The sequence below is a fragment of the Zeugodacus cucurbitae genome, chromosome 6, assembly GCF_028554725.1.
Source record: "Zeugodacus cucurbitae isolate PBARC_wt_2022May chromosome 6, idZeuCucr1.2, whole genome shotgun sequence".
NCBI lineage: Eukaryota > Metazoa > Arthropoda > Insecta > Diptera > Tephritidae > Zeugodacus > Zeugodacus cucurbitae.
In genome coordinates this window covers 52,691,799-52,717,753 of record NC_071671.1, presented here as the reverse complement: position 1 = coordinate 52,717,753, position 25,955 = coordinate 52,691,799, and the positions used below count along the sequence as shown (strand labels likewise).

The 25,955-nt window shown below is 30.9% G+C and overlaps 3 protein-coding genes across 22 annotated transcripts; 1 reads left to right on the top strand and 2 right to left on the bottom strand.

Annotated features, from left to right (window-relative positions):
• Positions 1 to 76: 76 nt before the first annotated feature.
• On the bottom strand, positions 77 to 873 carry LOC105212625 (60S ribosomal protein L29). The gene is made up of 3 exons (XM_011184728.3): positions 742 to 873; positions 364 to 480; positions 77 to 297 (listed from the first exon to the last, which is right to left on the bottom strand). The coding sequence occupies exons 2-3, from the start codon at positions 463 to 465 to the stop codon at positions 169 to 171; spliced, it is 231 nt and encodes a 76-aa protein (XP_011183030.1). The 5' UTR covers positions 466 to 480; positions 742 to 873; the 3' UTR covers positions 77 to 168.
• A 1,346-nt stretch (positions 874 to 2,219) lies between these two features.
• On the bottom strand, positions 2,220 to 25,955 carry LOC105212623 (antichymotrypsin-2). Of its 15 annotated transcripts, XM_054233097.1 has the most exons (5): positions 25,794 to 25,955; positions 13,755 to 14,680; positions 13,497 to 13,638; positions 4,361 to 4,538; positions 3,395 to 3,583 (listed from the first exon to the last, which is right to left on the bottom strand). In XM_054233097.1, exons 1-4 carry the CDS (start codon positions 25,888 to 25,890, stop codon positions 4,399 to 4,401), a joined length of 1,305 nt encoding a protein of 434 aa, XP_054089072.1. In that variant the 5' UTR covers positions 25,891 to 25,955; the 3' UTR covers positions 3,395 to 3,583; positions 4,361 to 4,398. The 15 variants fall into 15 exon arrangements, with proteins under 15 accessions (XP_054089074.1, XP_054089071.1, XP_054089073.1 ...); XM_054233099.1 differs by lacking the exons at positions 3,395 to 3,583; positions 4,361 to 4,538 and adding an exon at positions 2,220 to 2,477; XM_054233096.1 differs by lacking the exons at positions 3,395 to 3,583; positions 4,361 to 4,538 and adding an exon at positions 2,801 to 3,036.
• Positions 12,557 to 24,167, top strand: LOC105212622 (serine protease inhibitor 42Dd). 6 transcript variants are annotated; one of them, XM_054233104.1, is made up of 4 exons: positions 12,557 to 12,607; positions 22,724 to 23,667; positions 23,738 to 23,882; positions 23,940 to 24,167. In XM_054233104.1, the coding sequence occupies exons 2-4, from the start codon at positions 22,771 to 22,773 to the stop codon at positions 24,062 to 24,064; spliced, it is 1,167 nt and encodes a 388-aa protein (XP_054089079.1). In that variant the 5' UTR covers positions 12,557 to 12,607; positions 22,724 to 22,770; the 3' UTR covers positions 24,065 to 24,167. The 6 variants fall into 6 exon arrangements, with proteins under 6 accessions (XP_054089079.1, XP_054089077.1, XP_054089076.1 ...); XM_054233102.1 differs by having other exon boundaries at positions 12,565 to 12,607; positions 22,736 to 23,667; XM_054233101.1 differs by lacking the exon at positions 12,557 to 12,607 and adding an exon at positions 20,856 to 20,998 and having other exon boundaries at positions 22,736 to 23,667.

Here is a 25,955-nt window from a genome sequence, read left to right as displayed (position 1 = left end):
ACAACAACTGCTTTCGTTCTTTATCGGTTATCATTACCTGAAGTATAGGATATCTATTTGTTCCTTTAAATTTAAATTATTTTGTTTTTAATTTAAAAAAATTGTTTTTTATTTAATTTAATGCCACCCATGTTACAAAGCCCACTTTTTATTGCTAATTTGCAATATTTATAAAGTGACGGGTTTTGGTTTGCCGGCTTGAGCAGCTACACGCTCTTCATAGCGTTTGTTGGCCTCAGCGCGGGACAAATTACCCTTGCGTGCATAACGTTGGTTGATTAGGAATTTGACATCCATCTGTAAATGATTAATGCAATATTATAGTGAGAATTGAGCCAACTTGAATAATATTAAGCTACTTACACCAAGAGTCGATTCATGACGCTTGCGGATTGGGCGCTTGATGCCATTGCGATGCGCCTTCCTGTTTTGATTGTGATTGGTGTGATTCTTTGACTTGGCCATTTTAAGCTACTAAACCTGTACACAGCATCACATAATAGTTAATGTTTGTTCCATAGCATCCAATAAGAATTAACACAGCACATCCCAGTTGTGATTTGATGGTCGCCAAATTGTATCAGCCGCAGAAAATCGGAAATGAAATCATAGTAGAAAAATAGTTGTTAGAACACATAATATAAACACGTATTATTGGTTTTGTCATATATTTGGAACACTTTTATATGTAGTTTAGCGGATTTTTAAAGATTTTTTTATTAATTAATAACAAAATCCTACCTCTGTTTTTGACAGTAGAGCGGAAAAGAAAAGGTTGAAGATTTTGTAGAAATGTCAATGTTGACGTTTCTTGGATTCCATAACACAGGGTTGCATGAAAAGCGAGTTCGCTACAAGAGTATGTGCAATGTGCTATAAAAATGATCGGCATTTATTTTTGAATGGCTATAGAATTATTAACACTTAATTTAGATGAATATTTTACAACTTTAATTTAAAACATATACATAATTTAAAACATATAATGACGTCTCTATTGTAGTTGAAATTTTAGACATATTGATAATATTTTTATTTTATTTTTTAAACCTCTGGCAACACTGTTTGAAAAAGTAGAAATAATTGCATTTCCTTCGTGTTTAAAAAGTGGTTTGTTTAATAATTAAAAATCATTAATTATTGGAATTTACAGTCAAATATCATTGTGTACAAACAAACGTCTCCATTTCGTTTCTTCACTGAACGTATTTCACCGCTCATGATTACGACGATGGAATCGCCACAACAACAACGACGACTAAGGAAAAGGGTCGGTCCCTATTGAAACAGCTTGTTTCCTGAGCCTCCCGTTAGATGACTTCGATGACAATTAATCTGGGCTTGGGTAACCGTTACAACAACAATAACGACGACAACGGAATACTACCAAGTCTGTAAAGCAAAATTCTTAATATTTCTTAGCCTGCATAGATTTTAAAGCAGTCTATATTAAATCAAGGTAAGTCTCAATCTCATATCTATGTATATTCAAACTAGTTCTGACATACTGAATATCTTCAAGCAACGAGTCTTTTAACGACACTAACAATCACATTGTACGTTCTCTCAAGGCTATTAATCTCCGCGGTGTTTCCCCTTTTTGGAACAACAATTTCCTGGTCTTATCTTTAGGTTACATCGACGACAAATAGTGCGCTTAACTATTCTTATAAGAAAAAGTCTGATAACCAAAGGTCTAATAAGAAAGCTCCAAATCATAATAGAATAGTTAACAGGCATTGTTTTTCAAGGAGAACGTTATCGATATTTTGACATTTAACTTAATGAACTATTTGAACCCGGATATTCAGCTAGCATCTCTGAAATCGTGAGCTGCATAAGCATAACTTGACCAAGACTATGAATGTTTACTTTTTTGATCAAAATCATCTGATAAGTTTGTTCGATCTAAATAGTGTGGGGACAATGACAGCAAAGTCGCATTTTGCAAATTTATATAAATTCTTTCATATCCATGGAAAAGGATTCTTAGTATTTTTATGCACGAAAAAAAGATTTGAAGCCAATATTATTGACTCTATTCATTTTATATTATGCTCGAAGGATTATTCAAGTAACATGAAGGATCAAAACAAGTCTTGTTTACATATCAATTTTATTCTTGTCCTTTAGTAAAAATTGTACATTTATTTACATTTACATTTATATACAAGATTTACTTACGAGATTATCCAAATATTTTTTTGATTAAAAAATCATTTTATTAAAATTAATAATCTTTATTTACATACATATGAATATTATAAAGAAAACTTAATTAATCTGCAACTGCAACTTTTTCTCTTTGCCTCTTCTCATATTACCAATCACCTTCGTTATCCTTCCTGTTGACTAGATCTGCTTAAATTGTCCCATGAAAAATATGCCAAACTTTTGGGAGCGTAGAAAATATATGAAAGGATGATTAGCGACGAAACGTTTACGCCTGAAACCCCTTACGGCCAAAATTCGCAAAACTGAAATGTGTTAAGTGTTAATTTTTTTATTATTAATAATATATTAATTGTCAATATGAAGCCAGCAATGAATGATGGGAGTTATTATAATAATTACTTCATGCATTTCGAACGAAGACTAGTTATGAATTAGATTAGAATGCTGTTTTCCCAATATTATTTTTTTTGCATGCTGTGATGGACGTAGAAAATCGTGTACTGTCGAAATATTAACGGTACATGCCGAAAATATATTTATATACAAATATATAATAAAAATTTATTCAAAATTTTTACCTCAAAATGCTATTAGATCTGATAATCCCATAATGATAAATAATTAATTAGATTAGGAAAATATATTTATTTAATTTTAGTTCGTGTACATAAGCATATATATATATATATATTAAATCTGCGCATAATTCCATTGTCCGGCATCATTTCCTGACCTTTTGTCCAGCAAAAAGAATTATATTAGCTTTATTCTTAATGATATATGCAAAGGGTCTATCTGCTATGAATTTTCTGGGCAACGGTTCGGGTGCTCCCACTGAAGTTATGCGCGAAACGAGGACAGCTGAGAGAAAAAATATATTTACAAAATATCAATTTTACTTAATTTTTTTTTAATTGAAGTTGTCAACACTTCAATGAAGCAATGAATTGCTGACTTTGAATATAATAATAGTAAATAATTAATTAATTTAATTATTGACAAATGAGTTTTAACAGTGCAATATGCAAGTTAATAATTAATAACAACTTTATTAGCAAATAATATATATTAATATATAAATATTTAAAAATTATTACTCAATATGTGTACCATATACCGCCGTGTTACTCTCTAACGAATATTTATTTGAAATTAAATTATTAAAGTATAAAAATTCAAATTAAAAGTAAAAATAGAAAATTACCAAATTTAAAATATATTAATTACGTAGATTAAATACAACTTGATATAAAGTGGTATGTATTTAAACCTTAAGGTCTGGTCTTTTGTCCAGCAAACATAATAAAGTCTGCTTTATTTTTTATGAGAAATACGAAGGGTCTGTTAACAATAAACTCTCTGGGTGGTAGCTGAGGTGGTGCCGGTCTGCCAAAGCCCATGAAGATGGCTGTTAAGTAAAAACATCATATATACGAAAATAACGGCAATAAAATAAACTAAGTTATAAAATATTTTTTTATTTTATATATTTAAATTGGTTTTATAATACCAAGCTAATGTGTTAGTTACTTCATAAATAAATAATAATGTAGAAAATAAATGAAAATTAATCTGTAAGCCAAATACAACTCTGCCCTTTTCTTAAATTTTTTGGTAGGGTTATAGAACTTATTAGTGGAGAGAAAAAGATAACGAGAGAAGGAGCATACATCTTGTAATCTCAACTTTTGAATGAAATATTTCGATGAGTTGCTGTGAGGTCCAATTTTCAACCGCTTTCTTCAGCAATTGAGACCGAATATCAACAATAAATGTTATTCCGGAGTACGTCTCTTCATTATGAAATAACTAACTCCACACATCATAAAAAACATACGTATTAGCGAAATGAAAGAGAGAGATAGGGAGAGAAATAGATGGAGTTAAAAAGAGAGAGTGAAAGAAAGAGACTGCTGTTGCGATATTACTTTATTTTTAACTCAGTGCCGTTAGCCTGAATAACCATTAACTATTCTCACTTATCTTACCCCAATCAGTTAATATAATTGAAAATTGATTTAGTCGAAGTCTACTTTAGATAGTAAATGAAAAAAAAAAAAACCGTTGGGGCTAATTTAAAATATAAAGCCAACAGTAATTTCATTCAAAAATTGACTCTTTATTGAAATGCAGTTCTTCAAATAGTTGCTTGAGACTCTTTATTTTTTTAAACATATTTATTTACTTTCTTTTTTTCTTTTCAATACATTTCAGAGACGATCATCAATTTTCTGGTTTCGTACAATCTCCAACAAACAATGCCATTCCGTGAACACCACTTCTGATTAAATAAATAAATGGACGATCAACAATGAATCTGGGTGGCTGATGGATGGCGAAGGAGCAATATTGTACCATCATACCTGTAAATAGTGTTATATACAAATTTTGGTATGTATTAATTTTCTTTAATATCTTTAAAATACCATACATACATATCTTCAGTACTTGTTTTATAGAAATAATGAACTAGGCTATGAAAACATAAATTTATTTAAGTTTTTGAAAAGAATATATTATTACTTTAGTTTTTCTTCAGAACTTAAGATTAGGAGCTATACAACAGTCAAATAATTATGGGTCCGCTCAGTGCGGGAGAGTAATATTGAGAGCCTTAATCTGGATCGCATGGAGTTAACGCTAATAGCCGCCCAAATATGCCAATGAAAATTGTAGAGCCAATAATTATTTGTTATTACAAAATAAAATAGTCAGTAAGAACACCTCTAATTTTCCAAAAAAAAATAAGGTTTACACAAGTATTACATTTTCTATATTCTTTCTATGAAGATGGCTGTCTTAGCTACGACAATAAGGATTCAAATACTGTAGTACTGAAGACTTTCACAGTTGTAACTGCACACAATTATAACTAGAGATATGGGGGTAGAGAGAGCGAGTGGAGAGAGTGAGAGAGTGAGAGATGGAGGCAGAGAAAGAGAGCGCTTGTATGGCATTACTTCTGTCGCTCACCTAAATACATTTAATTCCCATCGATCTTAGCTGCATTTTATCATAAGATCAATTCATTAATTTTGTTTACAAATTTATATATCGTCACTTTTCATCTCATTTTGTCAAGGCGATCACTTTGATAGCGTTAACTTTATATCTATTTCGATTAGTTTCAAAGACTTTTCAGAGAGTTTTTACAGAGTTTTCGAACAACCGTTAGAGTATAAAAGTAGTACCAAGAAAAACAAAGTCAAGGCAGCCTTAATTTTTGTTATTAATGGACAGCTGAATAAAGTGCTGAAAAATCTATTTATGTGTTCTAAATTAATCTCATAAAATACTTGCATTTTTATTTAAACCAATATTCCAAATAAAAGATCTTTTAATTACTAAGATTATATACAACTAAATAACAAACTGAGCGGATTGCATTTAACACTTAACGTCTAGCCTTTTGTCCAGCAAACATAATGAAATTTGCCTTATTTTTTATCAGAAATACGAAGGGTCTGTCAACAATAAACTTTCTGGGTGGTAGCTTAGGTAGTGCTGGTCCGGCGAAGCCCGAGAATGTGGCTGCTAAGTAAAAAGATAAAAAAATTACGAAAATAATGGTTACAAAATATATTGAAAACTATTATAAAAGATCTAGTCCACGTGTTGGTTAATATATAATTAAATACTAATATGAAAAAAACCAGAAAAAATCGAAAAATCTGCCTACTTCTTACTTCCAAATAACAAACAAATATATAATTGTATAACCTACAAAAATAAATTTAAAACTTATAAACTAACCATTGACCACATATTCTTCTTTTTCTGAAATGAGGCTTCATACGACTATCTTAGGTTTTCTAATTAGATACAACGTGTCTGTTTTTTTTTTAATTGAAATCTGATGATAGTATTTAAGTCATTTCATACATGACGAGGTTCTAGACAAGTTAATTCTAGTTAGTAAGAGAAGAAAAACGTCAGGACATATAACAAATACAAAGCGAACACTAATACAATCACGAGGAAAACCATTTATTGATAAATCTCTTATCGATTATAATATTACAAATGCATATACAGATGTGATATGTATATGTCGACACTTTTCAATAAATTTCAGAGTCAGATTTTATGGCTTCACACAATTTCCAACATACAAAGGCACTCCGTGAACACCACATCTGATGAAATGAATAAATGGACGATCAACAATGAATTTGGGGAGGTTTCTAGGGGCGGCGCGGCATAATTGTATCATAAAACCTGTAAATAGTGCAAATATATGCAAAATATCTTTTGTAGTAAGTGGGGTAATGTATGTAAAAAATTATAAGCTTATTACAGCTTCAGTTATTTGCGATTTAATTTTCTTTCATTTTGTTGCAAGCTCAATTAAACGAACTAAAAATTGATTCCAGTTGCAGTCTACTCTAGTTAGTAAAAGAGAAAAGCGGTCAAGGCATAAAGCAAATATAAAGCGAATACTAATACAATAACGGGGAAGGATATTTATTGATAAATCTATTATCGTTCATAATGTAATAATTCCTTGAGATATTTTTTTTTTGTTTTACAAATACATACATTTATGTATGTATCAATTCAGAGCCATATTTTCTGGCTTCGTACAATCTCCAACAAACAAAGGCACTCCGTGAACATCACTTCTGATCAAATAGACAAAAGGACAATTAACGATGAATCTGGGGGGCTCATGCGTGAGGCCGCTGCATTTTTTTGCCTTCATAGCTGTAAATAGTACCATATGCAAATATTGTTATGTAGTAATTGGTTTAATGTATCATACATGCTTTGAAAACCTAAATTTATTTAATCCTTTGAATATAATTTATCATTACTTTAGTTTTGATTCTGAAGTTATGATTAAAAGCAATAACGCTGTCAAATAAATAATGTTCGCTCAGATCGGAAAGTGTGAGAGAGATGGAGGCAGAGAAAGAGAGGGCTTTTATGGTATTACTTTTGCCATACATTCATTTCCCATCTATTTTAGTTTTTTTTTTTCATTATATCATAAGATCGATTACCGTTTATGATGTATAGTAATAATTCATTAACGTTTTGTTTTACAAATTTATATGTATTACCACACTTTTGATGTCATTTCGTCAAGGCGATCACATTGATAGCGTTAACTCTATATCTATTTCATTTTTTCCAGTCCACGTGTTGGTTAAAATATAATTAAAGAATAATATGGGAGAAAACCACAACAAATCGAAAAATCTGCCCATTTCTCAAATCCAAACAGCAAACAAACAAATATGTAATTATATAACCTATAAAATTAAAATTAAAAGTTATCAACTAACCATTGACTACATACTCTACTTTTCCTGAGATGAGACTTCATACGACTATCTTAGGTTTTCTAATTAGATACAACGCGTTTGTTTTTTTTTTTATTGGAAATCTGTTGATCGTCTTTAAGGCATTTCATACAAAACCAGGTTCTAAACAAGGTTAGAGTGGGCCAATTGTCGAACAGATCTGCTAAGTATTGCAAATAAATTTGGAGACTAGTACGAGAACAGTACGAAATTTCATTCGCCATTGAAGAAATATAAGATTACTAGTTAGTGAAAATGTATTTACATATCTAATTTGTTGAAAATTTCAAAACCTAGCTCTAATTAGTAACTCTAGTTAGTAAGAGAAGAAAGACGTCAGGACTTATAACAAATACAAAGCGAATACTAAAACAACCAAGAGAAACAACATTTATTGATACATCTATTATGGAGTATAATATTACAAATACATATATGTACATATATGTGGATGTCGACGCTTTTTCATAAATTTCAGAGCCAGATTTTTGGCTTCATAAAATGTCCAACAAACAAAGGCACTCCGTGACCACCACTTCTGATTAAATAAATAAATGGACGATCAGCGTTGAATATGGGAGATGTATTAAAATGGCGGCTGCACATTAGGCCCCTCATAGCTGTAAATAGTAGCATATGCAAAATATGTTTTGTAGTAAGTGGGGTACTGTATTTCAAAAATTATAAGTTAATTATAACTCCAGTTATTTGCGATTCAATTTTCTTCCATTTTGTTTCAAGATCAATTAATCGAACTAAAAATTGATTCGAGTTGCAGTCTACTCTAGTTAGTAAAAGAGAAAAGCGGTCAGAGCTCATAGCAAATATAAAGCGAATACGTAAACAATAACGGGGAAAACTATTTATTGATAAATCTATTATCGTTCATAATGTAATAATTCCTTCAAATTTTTTTTTTTACTAATACACATGTACATTTATGTATGTCGACACTTGTCAATTCAAAGCCATGGCACTCCAACAAACAAAGGCACTCCATGAACACCACTTCTGATCAAATAGACAAATGGACGATCAACGTTGAAACTGTGTGGCTCATAGCTGTCGGAAGAATATAATTCTAACACCATAACTGTAAATCGTAGCATATGCAGATATTAATTGTGTTATAGATATAATAATCAGATAAAAAACATATATACACATATTTTTATTGACGAGCAGAAAAGTGACCAATCGATTACAGCTATTTTTGTCAGTACATTAGTTTTGGTCCAGAACTTGTGTCTTAAAGCAATAACACTGTCAAACAAATAAGCTACGCTCAGAGCGGGAGTGTAATAGCTGTCCAAATATACGGGTAAACCTTAACCTTTGTTTGGACAAAGCAGCATTTTTTAGCCAAAAATAATTTACTATATACATAAATAAGATCAAATTTTTTTTTATAAAATTTAGAATATATTTTTTTGCCGATAGTGAACTTAATAACATTTTAGTATACCAAAGAATGACATCTTGATTTTATTTATTTCTTTTGAATTTTTTAATATTTATAAAATAATTTTTTAATAATTTTATTTATCTAAATATTTCATATATAATTATGGTTTGGTTATTTGCCCAGCAAAAAGTGCAATTTCTGCAATATCACTATATATGATATAGATAAATGGATGGTTAACGGTGAATTTTAGCGGTGATAATGCTGGAAGTGATCGGCCCATAATCATGCCTGAAAAAAAAATGCCAAATGATATTTGCACGTAGGCATTAGCACAATTTCCCGCAAGCGCTTTTGAATAAATGACGGTGTGTTTGTGTGGGTGAGTGAAGAAATGCTCTAGAGCATACCCGTTATGAGAATGATAGTACATATCTACATTTATGCTCAAAACTTTTGTTTTGGTTTGTTTTTGACGTAAACACATTAACAAAACATTTTTATTTTAATTTATTTTTATTTTTAATAGTCATCAATAATGAATTTATTCACGATTTGTTTTATGGTACAGCTAATGTTCCAACAAAAACAGTTAAATTATATAAGGAATTGTAGATCATGTAAATAAATGGCCGATCTACTTTAAATGTTAACGGTGCAAGTTCGATTCTGAGAGAGAGAGTGCTATAACCCATGCCTGAAAATATATCAGCGTTGAAAGATATACAATTTTTCATTTTTTAAAGCAGCTACATATATACCAATGATTGTTTTATGTATGTATGATGTATATGAATTAGACAGTTATCTCAATCAATGTAGACACAATGAGTGAAGATAGTACGAAAAAAATGAATGAATCCCTTAACCTAAGAGAAGAATTTACTACGAGGACAGCTCGATAAACTCTCTTTTTCAAATAATGGTTGCTTAAAAAAATATATGTATATTTCATAGCACATACTTATAAATATTGCAGTTGCAGTTTTACTCAATAAACTAAATCCTAATAAACATTTTCCAAAAATATGTGATCGGGTTCGCATCCAAAAAACTTTTTACGAAGTTTTGATGGTTCATCTCGATCAGTTTTCAAGTGATTAATATACAAATTCAGTTCATCGAGAAAAACTGAAACTAACTCAAAGAATATTAATGCTTCGAACTACTGACACTAACAGTCTAGATAAGAATAAGTAATGAAAGATATTATTTTAGATTTTATCAACGACAGCATATCCATTTCTATTATTTGTATCAGTGACTGAAATAATGCAAAACCGACCCCAAAATACCGTGATATAGAATTCGTGGTACCCATATTGCGTTCCAACGGGCCCTACCTTAAGAGATGATCCGAGATAATGCAATTGTAAATAGTCTATTAACTATATCACAGTCCTCTGGGGAACAGAAAATTGATAGACCCATTTCTACTAGCATTATAAAGGTAGATGTCAGACGTCCGACTAAGTTTCTTCTCTAATTTGTCAGGTGAAAATAATTCTTTAGCTTATAGGCTAGGCAGAGTTCACCCCGATTAAATGCGCTTTTAATCAGTTCCAAATGGTTAGGTGACAGACGGCAGCAAAGAGAGCGACGGCAGCTGATTGGCAATAATATTTCCATTTTGGTAAAATAAAATTGGATAGAAAGCAAATATTGCGGTCGTTAGCCGCACAATTAGTACAAAATTAATTACTAAAAAAATATACATAAATACGTAATTATTAGAACTTCCATTTGTTTACATTTTTATTAAAAAACAGCTGTCAGTATTGCATATTTTCATTCACAATAGGTTAGAAGCGGTCATGTTTAACAATGTTGCCAACGAAATGTCGCGAACTCCCACTAACTCTCTAAAATTTTGAGGATTAAATAGGAGTTATCAAACGGAGTTAATTGAGATAACTCTCGAATTAACACCGATTAAAGCAGTTATTCCGAATTAACGCCGCCTTCTGTCAGGCGTATTACTGATTAATTTTCTTCGAAACTACGCATCTCCCGTGGTTTATCTGTCGAGGGACTGTCGGGGGCGACCCAGGTTTTAAATGCTCTTACAAATAAATGTTATGTGAATAAACAATCTTATAAAAAACCTGCCGAGAACCCAGACCTCAGAAAAATCTCCTACAGAATAATCTTCCCTTTAAGTTACAACTTGGAATTTTGAAATAAACAATTTTAATTTTTTAAAATTATATATATTTTTATTTTAAATATGCCAAAAATAGTTTAGAAAATTTGTTGTCAAATATAAGGTGTCTCATAACCTTTTAAGTCCACAAGCATTACACAATTTCGACGACGAATCAATATCTCTAACGCTATTGGACGGAACACGACAAAAAATGTGGACAAATTACTCCAGTTTTTTACGCACTATATCCTTGATGTTGAAATATGTAATACTCTCCACTCAGGTTTCATATAAGGGCTGCAGTCCGATCAGGTACAAAGTGTGTGTGGCGTTGACTCCAACTTCGAACGAAAATACTTGCTTCTTAAGTGGACTGTATGAGACACCCTATATTAACCGTTGATTAGTTATGGTGCTCTCTACGCGCTGAAATTGTTAACTGTACCAGCAAATAAGAGATTTTGTTTTGAATTAATCACCGCATAGAAAAATGGTCGATCGGCGTTAAACACTTGAGGCATTTCCTCAAATTGGAACGATGTTGTGTAACACATTGTTAGTGCTAAATGAGAAATACGTAATTCAAAACCAAAAAAAAAAAAAAATATATTAAAATGTGGAACTACAACTATTAGCATAATGGGAAAATATTTTAAGCGTCTACAGTGAGACAAGTAGGACAAAATATTACATAGCAAAGTCTAATATAAATAAATAATAATAAAAATAAATGAATATTAAAATCTTTTGAGAATTAAAATGAATGTGCGAAAGTAGAAATGAATAACGGTATTTTGTACAAATAGAAATACCGGTAATTAAAAATATTATTGATTAGCGAGTGACAAAAGAACTCGTTTAAAACTTCCCTGGGTGTATTTGAGAACTATAGTAATATCTAGATGTCGTTAAGGTCTTGGTCTCAATCGTGGTCTTATTGATAACCTCATTTAAATGTATTCTATTATTTAAGCGACGTTTGCCCTCGTTTCCAAGAGAACGGCTCTTCGATGGAAAAGTAACAAACAACTAGATTAACTCGAAAACGTCGTCTCAGGTTAATGTTTTAGTTTAAGTTAAGTTAATCTGAAGCATTGAATTTCAAGCAAAGACTAAGAAAAATTATTAGTATTGGAATGTATAGGGATTATATTTCCGATACGGTAACCGCGTTATCTGTCACAGATTTTATTAATCTTAATATGACTCGATTTTCAATTAAAAAAAAAAAATTTCCGACAAATTGATAATATTATATTATTTTATACAATTTAAATACTTAATTTTTGATTTTAGAGGAAAAAGGGAGAGAAAAATTTTATTTATTTTACCTTAATTTAGTAATTTTCAAAAAAAAAAAAAATACAAATTACATAGAACACTCTGTGCTTTGAAGCAACAAAAATCAGCTGTTTTTGATGTGACAACTAGTTGATGCTTAATTTTTAATTTAACAAAAATGTTGTGTGGTAGAATTAAATGTTGAAAGTACGATTGCTTTGTTGTTTAAAACAGTGAGAACGATATTGAAAACTAGGCCAGTCAGACGGAAAACTGCTAGAAAGAGAAATGGCGGTGAGTTTCTCACGCGAGTGAAATTAACTTCGAGTTTTATAAATAGATGAATAATTGAGAATTCAAAATTGCTTGATTTCGCTTTTTAAATGCGCTGAAAGGCTTATGGCGCCAATTGTTAACAACTTATCGGAAACAATGTGAATGAATGTTCAAAGAACTTTGCTAGTAACTCACTTAGAAATAAGGTTAGGGGTATGAGGAAATGAATCAGTAGTGGTTGCACAGAAAAGCATAAACGAAGTGATGCCAGCTACAGACATATTAGCATATACTATTTTTGAAAGCCACCACCCTTCCTCCTTCCGCTACATGGCACTAACCATTTTCTGTTTTTAATTTGGTACGTTTATTTATTCCACTATTTGTAGGCTTAAACACTTAAATTACAATATATTATGCATTTTAAAATATTTATATATGGGATACTACTACAACAACAAGCCTAGTGACTACTTTATGTTTTACAATTCATCATGATTTTCGGATGCAATTACAGCATTCAGGCTGCTCACTGTGCCCAAAAACAGTGTTATTGCTGTAGTCTTATCTCCGGAACTACTTTGCTTAATCGCATATAAGAATGGATGATCGGCATGAAATTCCGGGATTTCGGAAAGGGACATTGCACAACGTTTTTTACGTATAATGGCGCCTAATGAGAAAACATAGAGATGAATAATGCGCTTGCAAAGATGCAGATATGTATGTATGCATGCTTGTGGTGATAACATAAAGATAAACTTTACAAATGACAGTTACAAAATAAAATATTATTAATCAAGCAAAGAAACATAAACATGTGTAATTTTACATTACGTTTGAAACAAAATGTTGTGGGTTATGAGTCATAACTTAGGACCTAGCGTAACAAAAAAGTAATGCTTACCAGAAGCTCCCGCGGCCTCAGTGCCTACTTCGTTCACTTCGATGTAGGCTTTGTGCACTACTTTCGAGACCTGCAGAGGCTCATGCGATTCGAGCATATTATCGAATTCGGCGTTATTGCTGAACATGCGTCCCATTCCAAGCTGTGGAGAATTCCATACACATGATATGTTAGAAGTGTTTCAATATAACCAAAAAAAGCATAAAAATTCACTAAAAAAAAAAAATAAAACAAAAAGCAACAACAGCAACTAATTACATTTTTCAAAGCATCATTCAATTCGATGTTATATTCCGCCTTGAATTTAGGGAATTTCACAATGACTTTGGTCTCCTGCAAGTGTTGCGTGATATCACTGAGATTGAAGTCCTTCAACTTCTCCTGCAGACTAGCCAAACCGGTACGTGAGTTTGGCAATATCACCACCATGGATAGATCGGAATCCTTGTAGGGCATTTCGAGTACAGTCGCATCCAATTCGGATATGACGCCATAGCCGAACTTTTCCTTCACATTCATCATGGGCACCTGCACCTTGTCGACTTCGTTCAAATAGAAATCATCATCAAATGTGGCATAATCCGGGAACTGATACTTCCATTCGCCCTTAAAGTATATGGCATTGACCAAAACCACGCGTGTGTCGTCAGTTACAGCATCCGGTGTTATGAGATCCTTGATTATATTATTTGTCTTGGACTCAATCCATTTATTAATTGTATTCGCCGCATTCGTGCTATCACCGAAATTAATGCTATCGGCTGAGGAGAAGAATTTGGCTGAGGCAATTTCATTAAATTCCTTTTTGATGCTGTAGCCTTGCTTTACGTAAATCTTATTGGCCATCATCAAAATTGGACTATCCTTATAGGTGTCCAAAACATTGTGGAACGAATTGGCGATAGCCGTCACATCGTTCGATGGCAAACCCAGTCCGCGATCGAGTTCTGCAGCGGTTTCACCGACTGCACCAATGCGTGCCATGCCCACACATGTTTGTATCGAGAAGGGTGAGTATATAATATTCTTAGTAGGGTCCTTATTGTGCATGAAATTGAAGAGTTTCATCGCGAATTCTGTCGATTTGCTAGCGAACTCACGTTGGGCCATAGTTTGTTCGTGACTCGACATGCTTACAGTTGTTGTGTATACGGAGAGTATTAAAACGAATATTAAGCGGATATCTGGAAATAGAAGAAGAAATGAAAAAATTAGTACCCTTTTCAAAATTATTGTGAAATTTATATTAATTCTATGAACAAAACCTTAAAATTTCGTGATTTTTTTATGTTATCTGTGCTACTATTGTAAATAGGGAAGATTTGTATGTATGTTTGTAATGAATAAACTCAAAAACTACTGTGCCGATTTCAAAAATTCTTTCACTTTTGGACATCTACATTCACCCTGAGTAACATAGGCTAAATTTATTGCTAGAAAACATCGGACGCATGGATTATTCGAAGGGATTTTCGCACATGTTGCCACTCTGAATATTTTTTGGAAATGAAAAATGATCTGTCATTAAAAATGATCAGATCTTATATTCAGTTCTTTTCAGACCTAAATCCATCTTATTTTAATTTTTTCAATAAATAATATATTGTAACTTTGAACTATCCGAACAGCGAAGCGACTCGAGTATTTCTTATAATTCTTCAATTATATACATTTTTATAGCTATTAAACAAATAATTAACTAGCACATGCGCGCGAATCGAGTATCGACCGATCGCAACTGATTATCGAAAACATTTCAGAACCGCCCAAGTACGCGATAGAGATTCAAGTACGGCTTGAAGAAAAACGTATTAGAAATATACAATCTCGCACTAGGGAGTCGAACTCTGAGCGTTCCCAACGCTTACATAATCAGAGAGAAAGACAACGAACATCAAAGGCTAGAGGTTGTTTCAAGTTTTTGCTCAATACAAAAAAAAGTCATGTTCGAATTTTCCTCATTTTACTTTTTTTAAATGACCCCACACAAGAAACAATAAAGAGCATACATATATACGGGAGAGTGTGTAGAAACTTATAACTTTTGAAATATATGTTTAAAACCGTGCGAAGCCGGAACGGGCTGCTAGTTCAATATAACCTCAATTTATGAGATTGCTAGTAAAGTAAAGATCGGGCTAGATTGCTTTATTGCAGAATAAAGTCGAGGACATTAAGTGTGGTGAATTTCTGAAAATAAGTTTAAAAAAAAAATTTTTGGTTAAGCATTTGTACTATGTAGCTGTTCAATAGCAATAGTATAAATCGAGAAAATGGACTTAATATTTCTAGAAAGACTTCGATTTTGTAGTGACCGAATAATACCAAAGAAACCAAGGTGTGCTATAAGGATGAGGTGGATAAAGAGATAAGCAACTTTACGGACGGATCCAAACTGGATAAACGAGTAGGAGAAGGTGTTTTTTCAACATAGCTAGATACCAGAATCGCCTTCCGACCACCAGATCACTGTAGTGTCTTTCTGGTGGAGGTTACTGCAATTAAAGAAGATCTTCGTGTTCTCACAAAGAAGGTGCTTATAGCAAGAAACATATTTATATTTACAGACAGCCAAGCGACTTTAAAATCAATAAAGTCTCAAAGCGTCTCTTCGAATTTGGTGTAGGAATGCCTTGAATTGTTAGTAGAAGTAGCTTCCTATTTTATGATAAATCTGCAATGTGTTCCAGGACTCAACGATATTCAAATGTAAAACATCATCTATGCGGATGCAAAGCTTTATATAGAAAAAGAATGGCAACTATCGGTCGCGGTGTCTTTGACCATTTCTCGGATTAATTAATTTCATCAAGACCACTGAGTGGTTCATTGAGGACATGGTAGTGTGGGGTTTCCAGTTCCGGTGCAAAAAAATAAAATTTATCTACCGGTTGAAATACCTTGTTCTCTCCGCTAAGGTACCATGACCCTTCAATATTTTTATGGAAGATTTATTTTCTATCCATCCAAGCATACATACTTACTATGTACAAAACAGAAGCACTGATATGAGATGTAGAAAGCGCTTCAGCGGCATCAAGGTTATTGAAATCAAACTTGTGACTAAAAGCCAATGAACTAGCCAAGCCGGTAATAAACATAGTATAAAAGAACTGAAGGGTTGTATGAGTAAAGTGCTTGACAAGTACGGTCACTACAACAAACAACCATCTTTGATTTTGCCTTGGTCAGGTTGTGGGCTCACAACAAATGGGTTTGTTGTCTCACCACCGGTGGCTTAATTCCAATTAAATTGAAATACGAAAATTCTTTTTTTTTCAATTGTCAAATCGATCATTTATTGCTCTGAGTTTGACATTTCGTTACGTCATATGAAAATTGGACACTTTTATTCTAGATTTGCTTTCTTTTCTTTAGTTTTTTTATATAAAAACTAATAATTAATATATTCAGGGTTGTATTTCTGAACTAATTTTACGCAAATATTACAAAAAAGCTTAGAAAACAGTTAAAATCGACATATTATGACTTGTTTACATTTCTGCCCGACATTTTGACATTTCTTCTCTTCCCTTCCTATGCGAACAGTTCTTTCGTTTATGCTGCAAAGGGCGCAATCTTCGATTAGATCAGACTTAAATATGTATTTTTTCTGTATATACATCTTTATGTGAGTAAAAATATGTATGTATGTAGTTAGTACGTGTCTTATTGATCAAGGATGATCAAGTTTGCATATGTGTACATATGTATGTATGTCATAGATTCGACAAGTAAACCGAAACTTACCGCGCACAAAATTCACTGTTGATAACATTTTGTATTTTATCTGCGTTTGTGATGCTTTCTAATCTCTATATATTTTGATTTATGTATTTGTATAAATTTATTATTGTATTTGCTATAACTACACAATCAACACCACATATTTACTTAAAAATTTATTTTTTAGTATTTAATATTGTATTTATTACATGAAACAATTTTTTTCTTCTACACTCTATTTTTGTAAAATTTTGTGCTCATTCAAGAGCGTGATACACAATTTTATACCCAATAACTTGCTTAAATATTTAGCTTTACAAAAACACTATTTTTTATTTTATTTCACCTTTGACATTTTTATTCGCTTTGAAATACGTTCGAAAGTACAACCGAACCGTCGTGTGTGCAAAACGAGACTGAATCGGTAATGTTATTGTACACGCTTGCACTTATCAGTGTGTTCGAATAAAAAATACCCGCTATAAAATGTTAATCATTGGCTAATGTGAAGTGAAGTTATAAATTAAGTGACCGTTTAAATAGTTTTGATATATTTGTAAATTATATTAAACTATCATGAATAATCAAAATTGAAATAGTTTTAAATAAAAACTACTTAAATAAAAATGAATTTCAAATATAATAAAACTAAAAATATGTTTTAAAAATGTTTATACATTTTAATAAAATGTTAGAAAAAATTAAAAACTAAATTATAATATAAATAAAATCAATATATTTTTATATAAAAAAAAATTATTTTAAATAAAAGTAATAAAAATTAATTTCAAACAAGAAAAAATAATAATTTTAAATAAAAATAATAAAAATTAATTTTAAACAAAAAAAAATAATAATAATAATTTTAATTAAAAATAATGAAAATTAATATTAAATATAAAAAGTAAAAATATTTATAAAAAAAATTTATAAATTTTATTAAAATGTTGGCAAAAATTCAAAATTGATTTTATTTATATATTTTTATATAAAAAAATAATTAAAAAAAATTATGAAATAATTTTTTCAATTAAAAAAGTAAAAATATTTTTTATAAACTTTATTAAAATGTTATTAAAAATTATATTTTCTTTGATATAAAACGAAAATAAAAAATTTTATTTAAAAAAAAAAAATAAATAAAAAATAATTTTAATTAAAAAAGTAAACATTTATTTAAATAAAAAATTTAAAAATATTTTAATAAAATAATTTAAGATTTTTATGAAAAAACATTTATTATTAAAGAATTAATGTAAAAATTAAATTAAAAATTGACAGCTACTTATTAAATTATTTTTATTATAAAAAATTTTAAATAAAAATTTATTTAAAAAAATGTTGTTATACAAAATATACTATAATTTGCTTTTTAAATTGTATATTATATTTTTGCCTATACATGTTACCGAGAATTATTAACGAAGTTTTTAAAAACATATTTTATATAAGCTCATTGTTATTAAAAAATAATTACCTAAATCTTGGACATACAAATAAACATTTACGCTGTTAATTATTAGTTTTTCAAATTAAATGCTTATTAACCGCAAAAACGTGCGGAATAAATATGTATTATAATAATATGATCCATGCAAATAGATATCGGAAACCCCCCAGCGAATATTTTCATAGAATTTTTTTAGATATGTACCATAAATGATGATGTAATTCACACAGTTGTTAACCTCGAAGAGACTTAAAACCCTCTAAATTTTTCAACAATACCTTTAATGTGTATAACTGTAGGGTTTAGAGATTTTTTATATACATATGTAGCTTCCGGGTCTAAAATATGCGTTTTTGTTCTTACTTGCTTACTCCCTAATTACCTTAGTTATGTCTCGTATTTTAATAATTATTTTTAATATTTTTTTAATTTTTCCAAACTTTTTTCTCCTTTTTTTATTAACTGATATCATAAACCCCAAAAAACGAATTCATAACCCGCTATTTCTCTTTTCACTCTCTCTTACGTTATCTTCTTGTGCAAAGAGTGTCCAATAAAGAGAGCGACGCCGCAAAAATAAAATAGCAAGCAGTCAATTGTTTACATATTGTTTTTGTTATTAACAATTTACATATTTACGATAATATTGTGATACGTGATTCATTGGAAACTTTGGAATTGCCGAAACTTTTCGTTTTTGGTAGTTTGAGAGGTTAAACGTCGGCTGATTGAATGCTAAATATTGTTTTGCACATTATTTGTAGGAATTTCCCTTAATTTTTGGCTAAATAGTTAATTGAAGGAAGTAAAATATTTATTATTATTGCGTGACTGTTATCATTTACATTGAATTCGAGGCCAATTCGTTGACGCATATTTTCAACCTTTAAGCGATAAGACATTTCACTTTTGATTATTGTGTATATACTAACACCATATCTTCTAGTTACTCATGCATTGTCATTCTATAAATTATATTCTTTTCTTACACAGTGATTGCCAACGATAACAATAATGAAGAGTTTGACACGTAATATCATAAGTGAAACGAACTGTCAAACTTTCATAGTAATTGTGAACAAAACCTTTCTCTCAATATATTATAATGTCATGAGTCAATGTTTTTTATCTGTCAAAAGCTCTTAAAAAAATAAATAATATTGGATGAAACTGTCGTGAACTCGTATTAATCATTCTAGAATCTTGCTAACTTTCTCAAAAATAACTCTTTCTATGCTCAATACTCGAAAAATATAGCGACTCATCATATATAAATAATATGTATGTAGTAGAAATGCAGACATTTCACATATTTTTTTTGTAAACATCCGAAATTGAGATCACTGTAAGTAAATGTCAATATTTTCTTACAAAATAATTACAGTGAATGTTTGTATAGCACGAACAATGCGACCCTTTCAAATGGAAAACAGCTGTTTTTTTACAATTGCTGTAGAATTATATTATTGTATACAAGTTTTTTGTTTAAACTTTCTGACATAATCTGTTTTATATCTTTTTCTTTCACTATATTTAACTATTTCCTGTAAAAAATTACCTATATTTTCGCACAACCTCATTTACATTTCGAAAGGTCACGTGAGGTCAAGTTTTTTTTGTACATTTTTGGGAGTCAGGTGAGGTCAGACTAGAGATCTTACAGGAACTAGGGAGTTCAAGACAGGTGTTAAGGTGGTCAAATTAGTAAACATTTGCTGCTAAGTTGGTTGTTGAAGGAAATCGGTCCATGAATTACCACAAGTCCATTAATTAAATATCATAATTTTCGTAATTTTAAATTTTTTGTTAGATATAACGGTTAATGTGTGACGTATATTTATAAAATTGAGTAAACAATTTTTGCGAGCGTATTTTTGCTTAATGCCAGGAGTAGATGAAATAGCTCCAGACCTACGACTACAATCAATGTATCCGAAATTGTGAATCTCGATTTTACAATTGAGTCTTGCTTCCGAACTTAGCCCTTTTTTTCTTGTTATTATAATTGTAGTTCAAGTTATTAATGAATTTGTACATGAACTATTGACACCGACTGTATTATTGACACCGACTGTATTATTGACACGCTCCTATAGGCACAGGCATGCATGAGTAATAAACTTTAATTTGCTCGCTCAAATTTCTCTTCCATTCCATTTTGCTTATAAATATTTCGTTTCTCTTTATCAGCAGCGAAGGAATGTGAAATAAAAGCACTTTACTGATTACTCATTTATCATTGCTATCGCTTTCAAGTGTATAATGGGTACTTTTGCTGTCAAAAATAGATATTACCGCTTTTAGTACTGTGGCAAACTGTTGTGGTGTAAGTTCGAAAATTGTAAAATAGTAGCAAAAATTTGTATATTCTGTTTATACATTTAAAATACGAGTAATATTTAAGAGAAGTATGCTGTTTGTTATAGGCGATTATTCGAAATAATATTTTTTTGGCTATCTACAAGTACATTTGTTTATCTTTATGTATATTTGTTTGTACTCGAAAAAACATTGTTGTTTGTAAACAATCTCTCACAGGTGATGTTTGAATGACCCCACTTCCTTTTCTAAGCAAGTTACACTGTCTTGAAATCGAGAATATACACGGCGCGAGAGTGAGTGAGTGAGAAAGTGCTAATAAATCACACAATAACAATAACAAATCGTGCACAAATCTGGGCTTTATAACTCGGTTTTTCCATTCGTCTGAATAAAATAAATATTTTTTATTTGTTTTGCTATGCGCCTTTCAACAGACATACATATGTACATATTTACATATATATAAATGTGATGAAATATAGAAATTGTTTAGTTTCAATAGAGCATTGTAAAAGTGAAGAAGTCAGTCAGTCAGAAATATTTTGTATCAATTTTAGTCACCATAGAAAGAAGCAAACGTTTCACGTAGCTTGAACTAAAGATGACGTCATTACGGTGTATGCATTTGTTGTTATAACTTTCATTTAAGCAACTAAAGAATATTTATATCTAAGGCGTACAAGTGAAATTTATACATAAAATTTGCAATAAGTGATTTTCAAAATTAACATTTTTTGGCTACACGAGTTTTTGAACACATACGCAGATTATAGTTTATGTGTGTGCTGCCAAAATTTTGTTTGTTTTGAATTATAGAGTGCTATTTATTTGATACCGAAGTGATGTTTGTTTTGTTTGAGGTTGGTTTTTTTTGTAAATAGGAGTGGTCGAAAAAGCAGCTTATTTCGTATCTTGATATTATATTGATATATAATATATATATATTAATATATTATTATATACATATATATATTTGTTCAAACGGATACTAGCATTTTTACGGTCTATATTCAAATATCATTGTTGGTGAGCTTATAGCTGTTTGTCGTCACAAAAATGTATGCAACAATAAGTTTCACAAACACAATATTGATCGTTGATTGCATGTTTCCCAAAATATCTATTGTATTATAAAATGTATATAGAATTGTTTAAATTTTTTAAAACACGCGCAATTTTTTTCGGCTGCAAATTTCAATTTAAATTTCAAGGCTAGTTGCTAGTGAATCACATTGGCTGTTATCGATTTTCGATAATTGTTTGTTATTAATTCAGCAAAAGTGCAACGGAAGATAAATAAAATATTTTTGAAGTTATATAATTTAAATTATATAAATTTTATTTATGTATACTATCACTTCCAAATCAGTTGATGACTTCAAAATGAAAAGAAAAATACAATCTTGTTGTTCGGTACAAATGTGGGAGTATAAATATGCGTCATGTGTTATCAGCAAATATTTTTAATCAGCACATTTGAATTAATAATTAATTCCAATACATCAAATATTGATTTTGTATACAATATATACAAAATAAAATACCAAATTAGGTCGTATTTAATTAGTAAAGTAAAGAATATTCAAAAACCAAAATTTTAATGCAGAATAATATTACTAAATAGAATAGAATCGCTTATAAAAATATTGAAGGTCTTCAATTTTAGAATACAATACGCACAAAATTTGAGTACAATAAGTTAAACTTAAAGTTATTTTATATTTTCCAGCCTTTTTTCTAGTCATACAAACACTCATCGTTGCGACATTAATCAATATGGCAACTGCCGGCACAATTGCACCTTCGTTAGCGGCTAGTCGCAATCTTTTCGCCGCGGATATTTTCCAAGCGTTAGCACAGACGCGTTCACAGGAAAATGTTGTGTTTTCACCAGCATCCATACAGAGTTGCTTGGCGTTGGCCTTCCTCGGCGCTGAAGCAGAAACTGCGCAACAATTGCGCAGCGGCTTACGTTTGCCAGCCGCTTTGGATAAGGGGAGCATTGCGGCAGATTATGCGGGTTTTCTACAGAAGAATTTCCATAAAGACGCGTCTGCGGCAGCAGAGGATGCACCGAAATTGCGCATGGCTAATCGCGTCTATGTTAATGAATCGCTGGCATTGTCACCAAAGTTTAATGAACTAGCGAAAACTAGTTTCGAATCGGAAGCGGTGCCGACGAAATTTGCAGATTCATCAAATGCCGTACAAACGATTAATACATGGGTTGAGAATGAAACTGAGGGTAAAATCACCAATTTACTACAGCCAGATGCTGTGAATGACGAGACTAGCGCGATCTTGGTGAATGCAATTTACTTTAAAGCCAAGTGGTTGAAACCCTTTAGCGATTTCTCGACATCGAATGCAGAGTTCCATATGAGTGACGGACAAACGTCATCGGTACCTATGATGTACGGTGATGAGCGTGTGAAATATGGCGAGTTGGCGGATTTGGATGCGAAAGCTATTGAATTGCCTTACAAGAACTCGGACTTGTCAATGTTAGTGCTTTTGCCCAATAAAGTTGAGGGTTTACCAGCTTTGGAGCAAAAATTGGCGAATATTGATTTGAATTTGATTGTCGAGCGTATGCAGAGCAGAAGTGTAGACATATTTCTGCCAAAGTTTCGTATTGAATTCGAAGTGGATCTGAAGGCGCCACTACAGAAGGTTTGTGAAAACTTGAGATTGACTATACAAGCTTATAGTATTTATAACACTATATATTTTAAATTTACAGTTGGGTTTGGTAGACATGTTCAGTGAGTCAGCTGATTTTAGCAGCCTTTTTGCGGCACAAAGCCCAAAACAAAAAGTCGATGATGTCAAACACAAGGCGTTTCTCGATGTGAACGAGGCTGGCTCCGAGGCGGCCGCTGCTACATGTGAGTATTTTATTTTGTTATTTAATTTTTTAATAATACATTTAATTTTTATTGCAGTTATGAAAATCGTGCCCATGAGCCTGAACTTGGATCAGCAAATATTCAAGGCGGATCATCCATTTGTGTTTGCGATACGAAATAAGGAAGCCGTCTACTTTGTCGGACATGTAGCGAAATTGTAAAACACTACATGTGACATATATTGTGAATATTTTGAAAATGTTTCGAATGTATTCGTAAAACTCTTTTTAAATAATTTTAATAAAGAATGTAGTAACTTATAAAGTGTTTTATATTCTATGCAGTAGGTGTAATATTTTAAAATCGTTTAGAAATGGTATTGGGGGCAAATTTTTCCCAATTCTACTTATCGATTAATATATTTGGATAGCTAATCGATTAATTTGTTGCCAAGTAAGTTAGCTCGCTTTAGCAACTAAAACCGTACATTGAGTATGAATAATTCGAAGATAACGTAAATTGTGTTTGTCTATCATAAGATAAGATTAACAATTTATCAATTTGTTATATTTTGTCCCAAAAACGTGCCCATCTGATAACAATAATATTAAATACTTGCACTTACTTTCAATAAAAGTCAATTACTCACTGCAAATACTCTTGGATTAAGTTTAAATACTCGTACTGTTATATTATTTTTTAATTTGAAGTATGACTACTCATTAACCCGCAGAAACGTTTTATTTCTGCTGGCTAATACCGGTGTAATTGTGTTCTTAATTACTGTTGTGGCTAATATTATGCGATTTTGATTCACTGGTTGCTTAGATATGTAAATTTGAACTAATTTGAATTCTATATGTATATATGTATGTGACAAATACATAGTCACATACACATCAACTTCCTATATTTTCACGTTTTATTTTCAACTTGTCACGAAAGTTACAACGATTGACATTAAATAGTTCAAACAAACGCTAATGCCTCGATTCTTGTGAAACTCCTGACTCATACTACTCATAAGACTACATATACAAATACTATAACTCAATTATATTTTACAAAAAATAAACCATTATATTTTAAATATTTCAAAGCTGTTATTAATAAGCAAATTTTATCGTTTATTGTTATCGATCATCGTTTTGTGGTTTTATCAACAAATTACTCTAAAAAAATTGCACAACACGAATTAACAGACAGAAAAAATTTAAAAAATATATTGTTTTAGTTTAAATTAACAGTAAAACTGATGACTAATAATTTTCAAACTCGCTCTTCTTTTGACTTACGCGGCTGTCTACTAACTATAATATATGTTTAATGACAATTGTTCATAGGAACGTATAGGTTAATTAATTTTTAACGACTCTTAATTTGGTTATGGTTGATGTCTCTAACTTTGTGCACTACTAACTATATTTATTAGCGAAGAATACACTGTATGGTGACATCAAAAAGCGAAATTCCAGAATAACGACATTTTGTGAAATGTTTAAATGTGAAAAAAAACAACATCAATAGATATTTCACATGGAAAATATTAAAATGGAATTTAATACACATTTTTATTAAAATTTAAAATTATTGCAAACTCAACTCAAAATATTATCGATATCAATTACTTATTAGATGACGCATACTTTCATTGTAATTGTTGTTGATCACCGAATTTTTCCTATGCGTGTATCTTCTACAAAACCTACATACATACATATGCACATATATCTACATTTTTTAATACAATTTAAGCACAATTTCACAATGCATTTCTCTTTGAGCATTTCGTGGGACACAACAAAAACTCTTCTTTGACAGAAATTGAGTACTACTTTTCGGTAATTATTTCCAGATTTACACACACTGATCACCAACACATTTAACATATTACTCACTGCTTCTATTATTTCGAAATTTGCATTTTTCCAAATTTGTTTATTTGCTTACCAAAATTGCAATTATTTCCACGACTGTTGAGGGGATTCCACACGGCTACTAAATTCCTTGCGTTGTCTATTTTACGTCTAATAAATGACATCAACATTTGTTGACTGAACTTTTGCTGACTTGTTGGAGTATTTATGTGTACCGGCACGCTACAAATTGTTG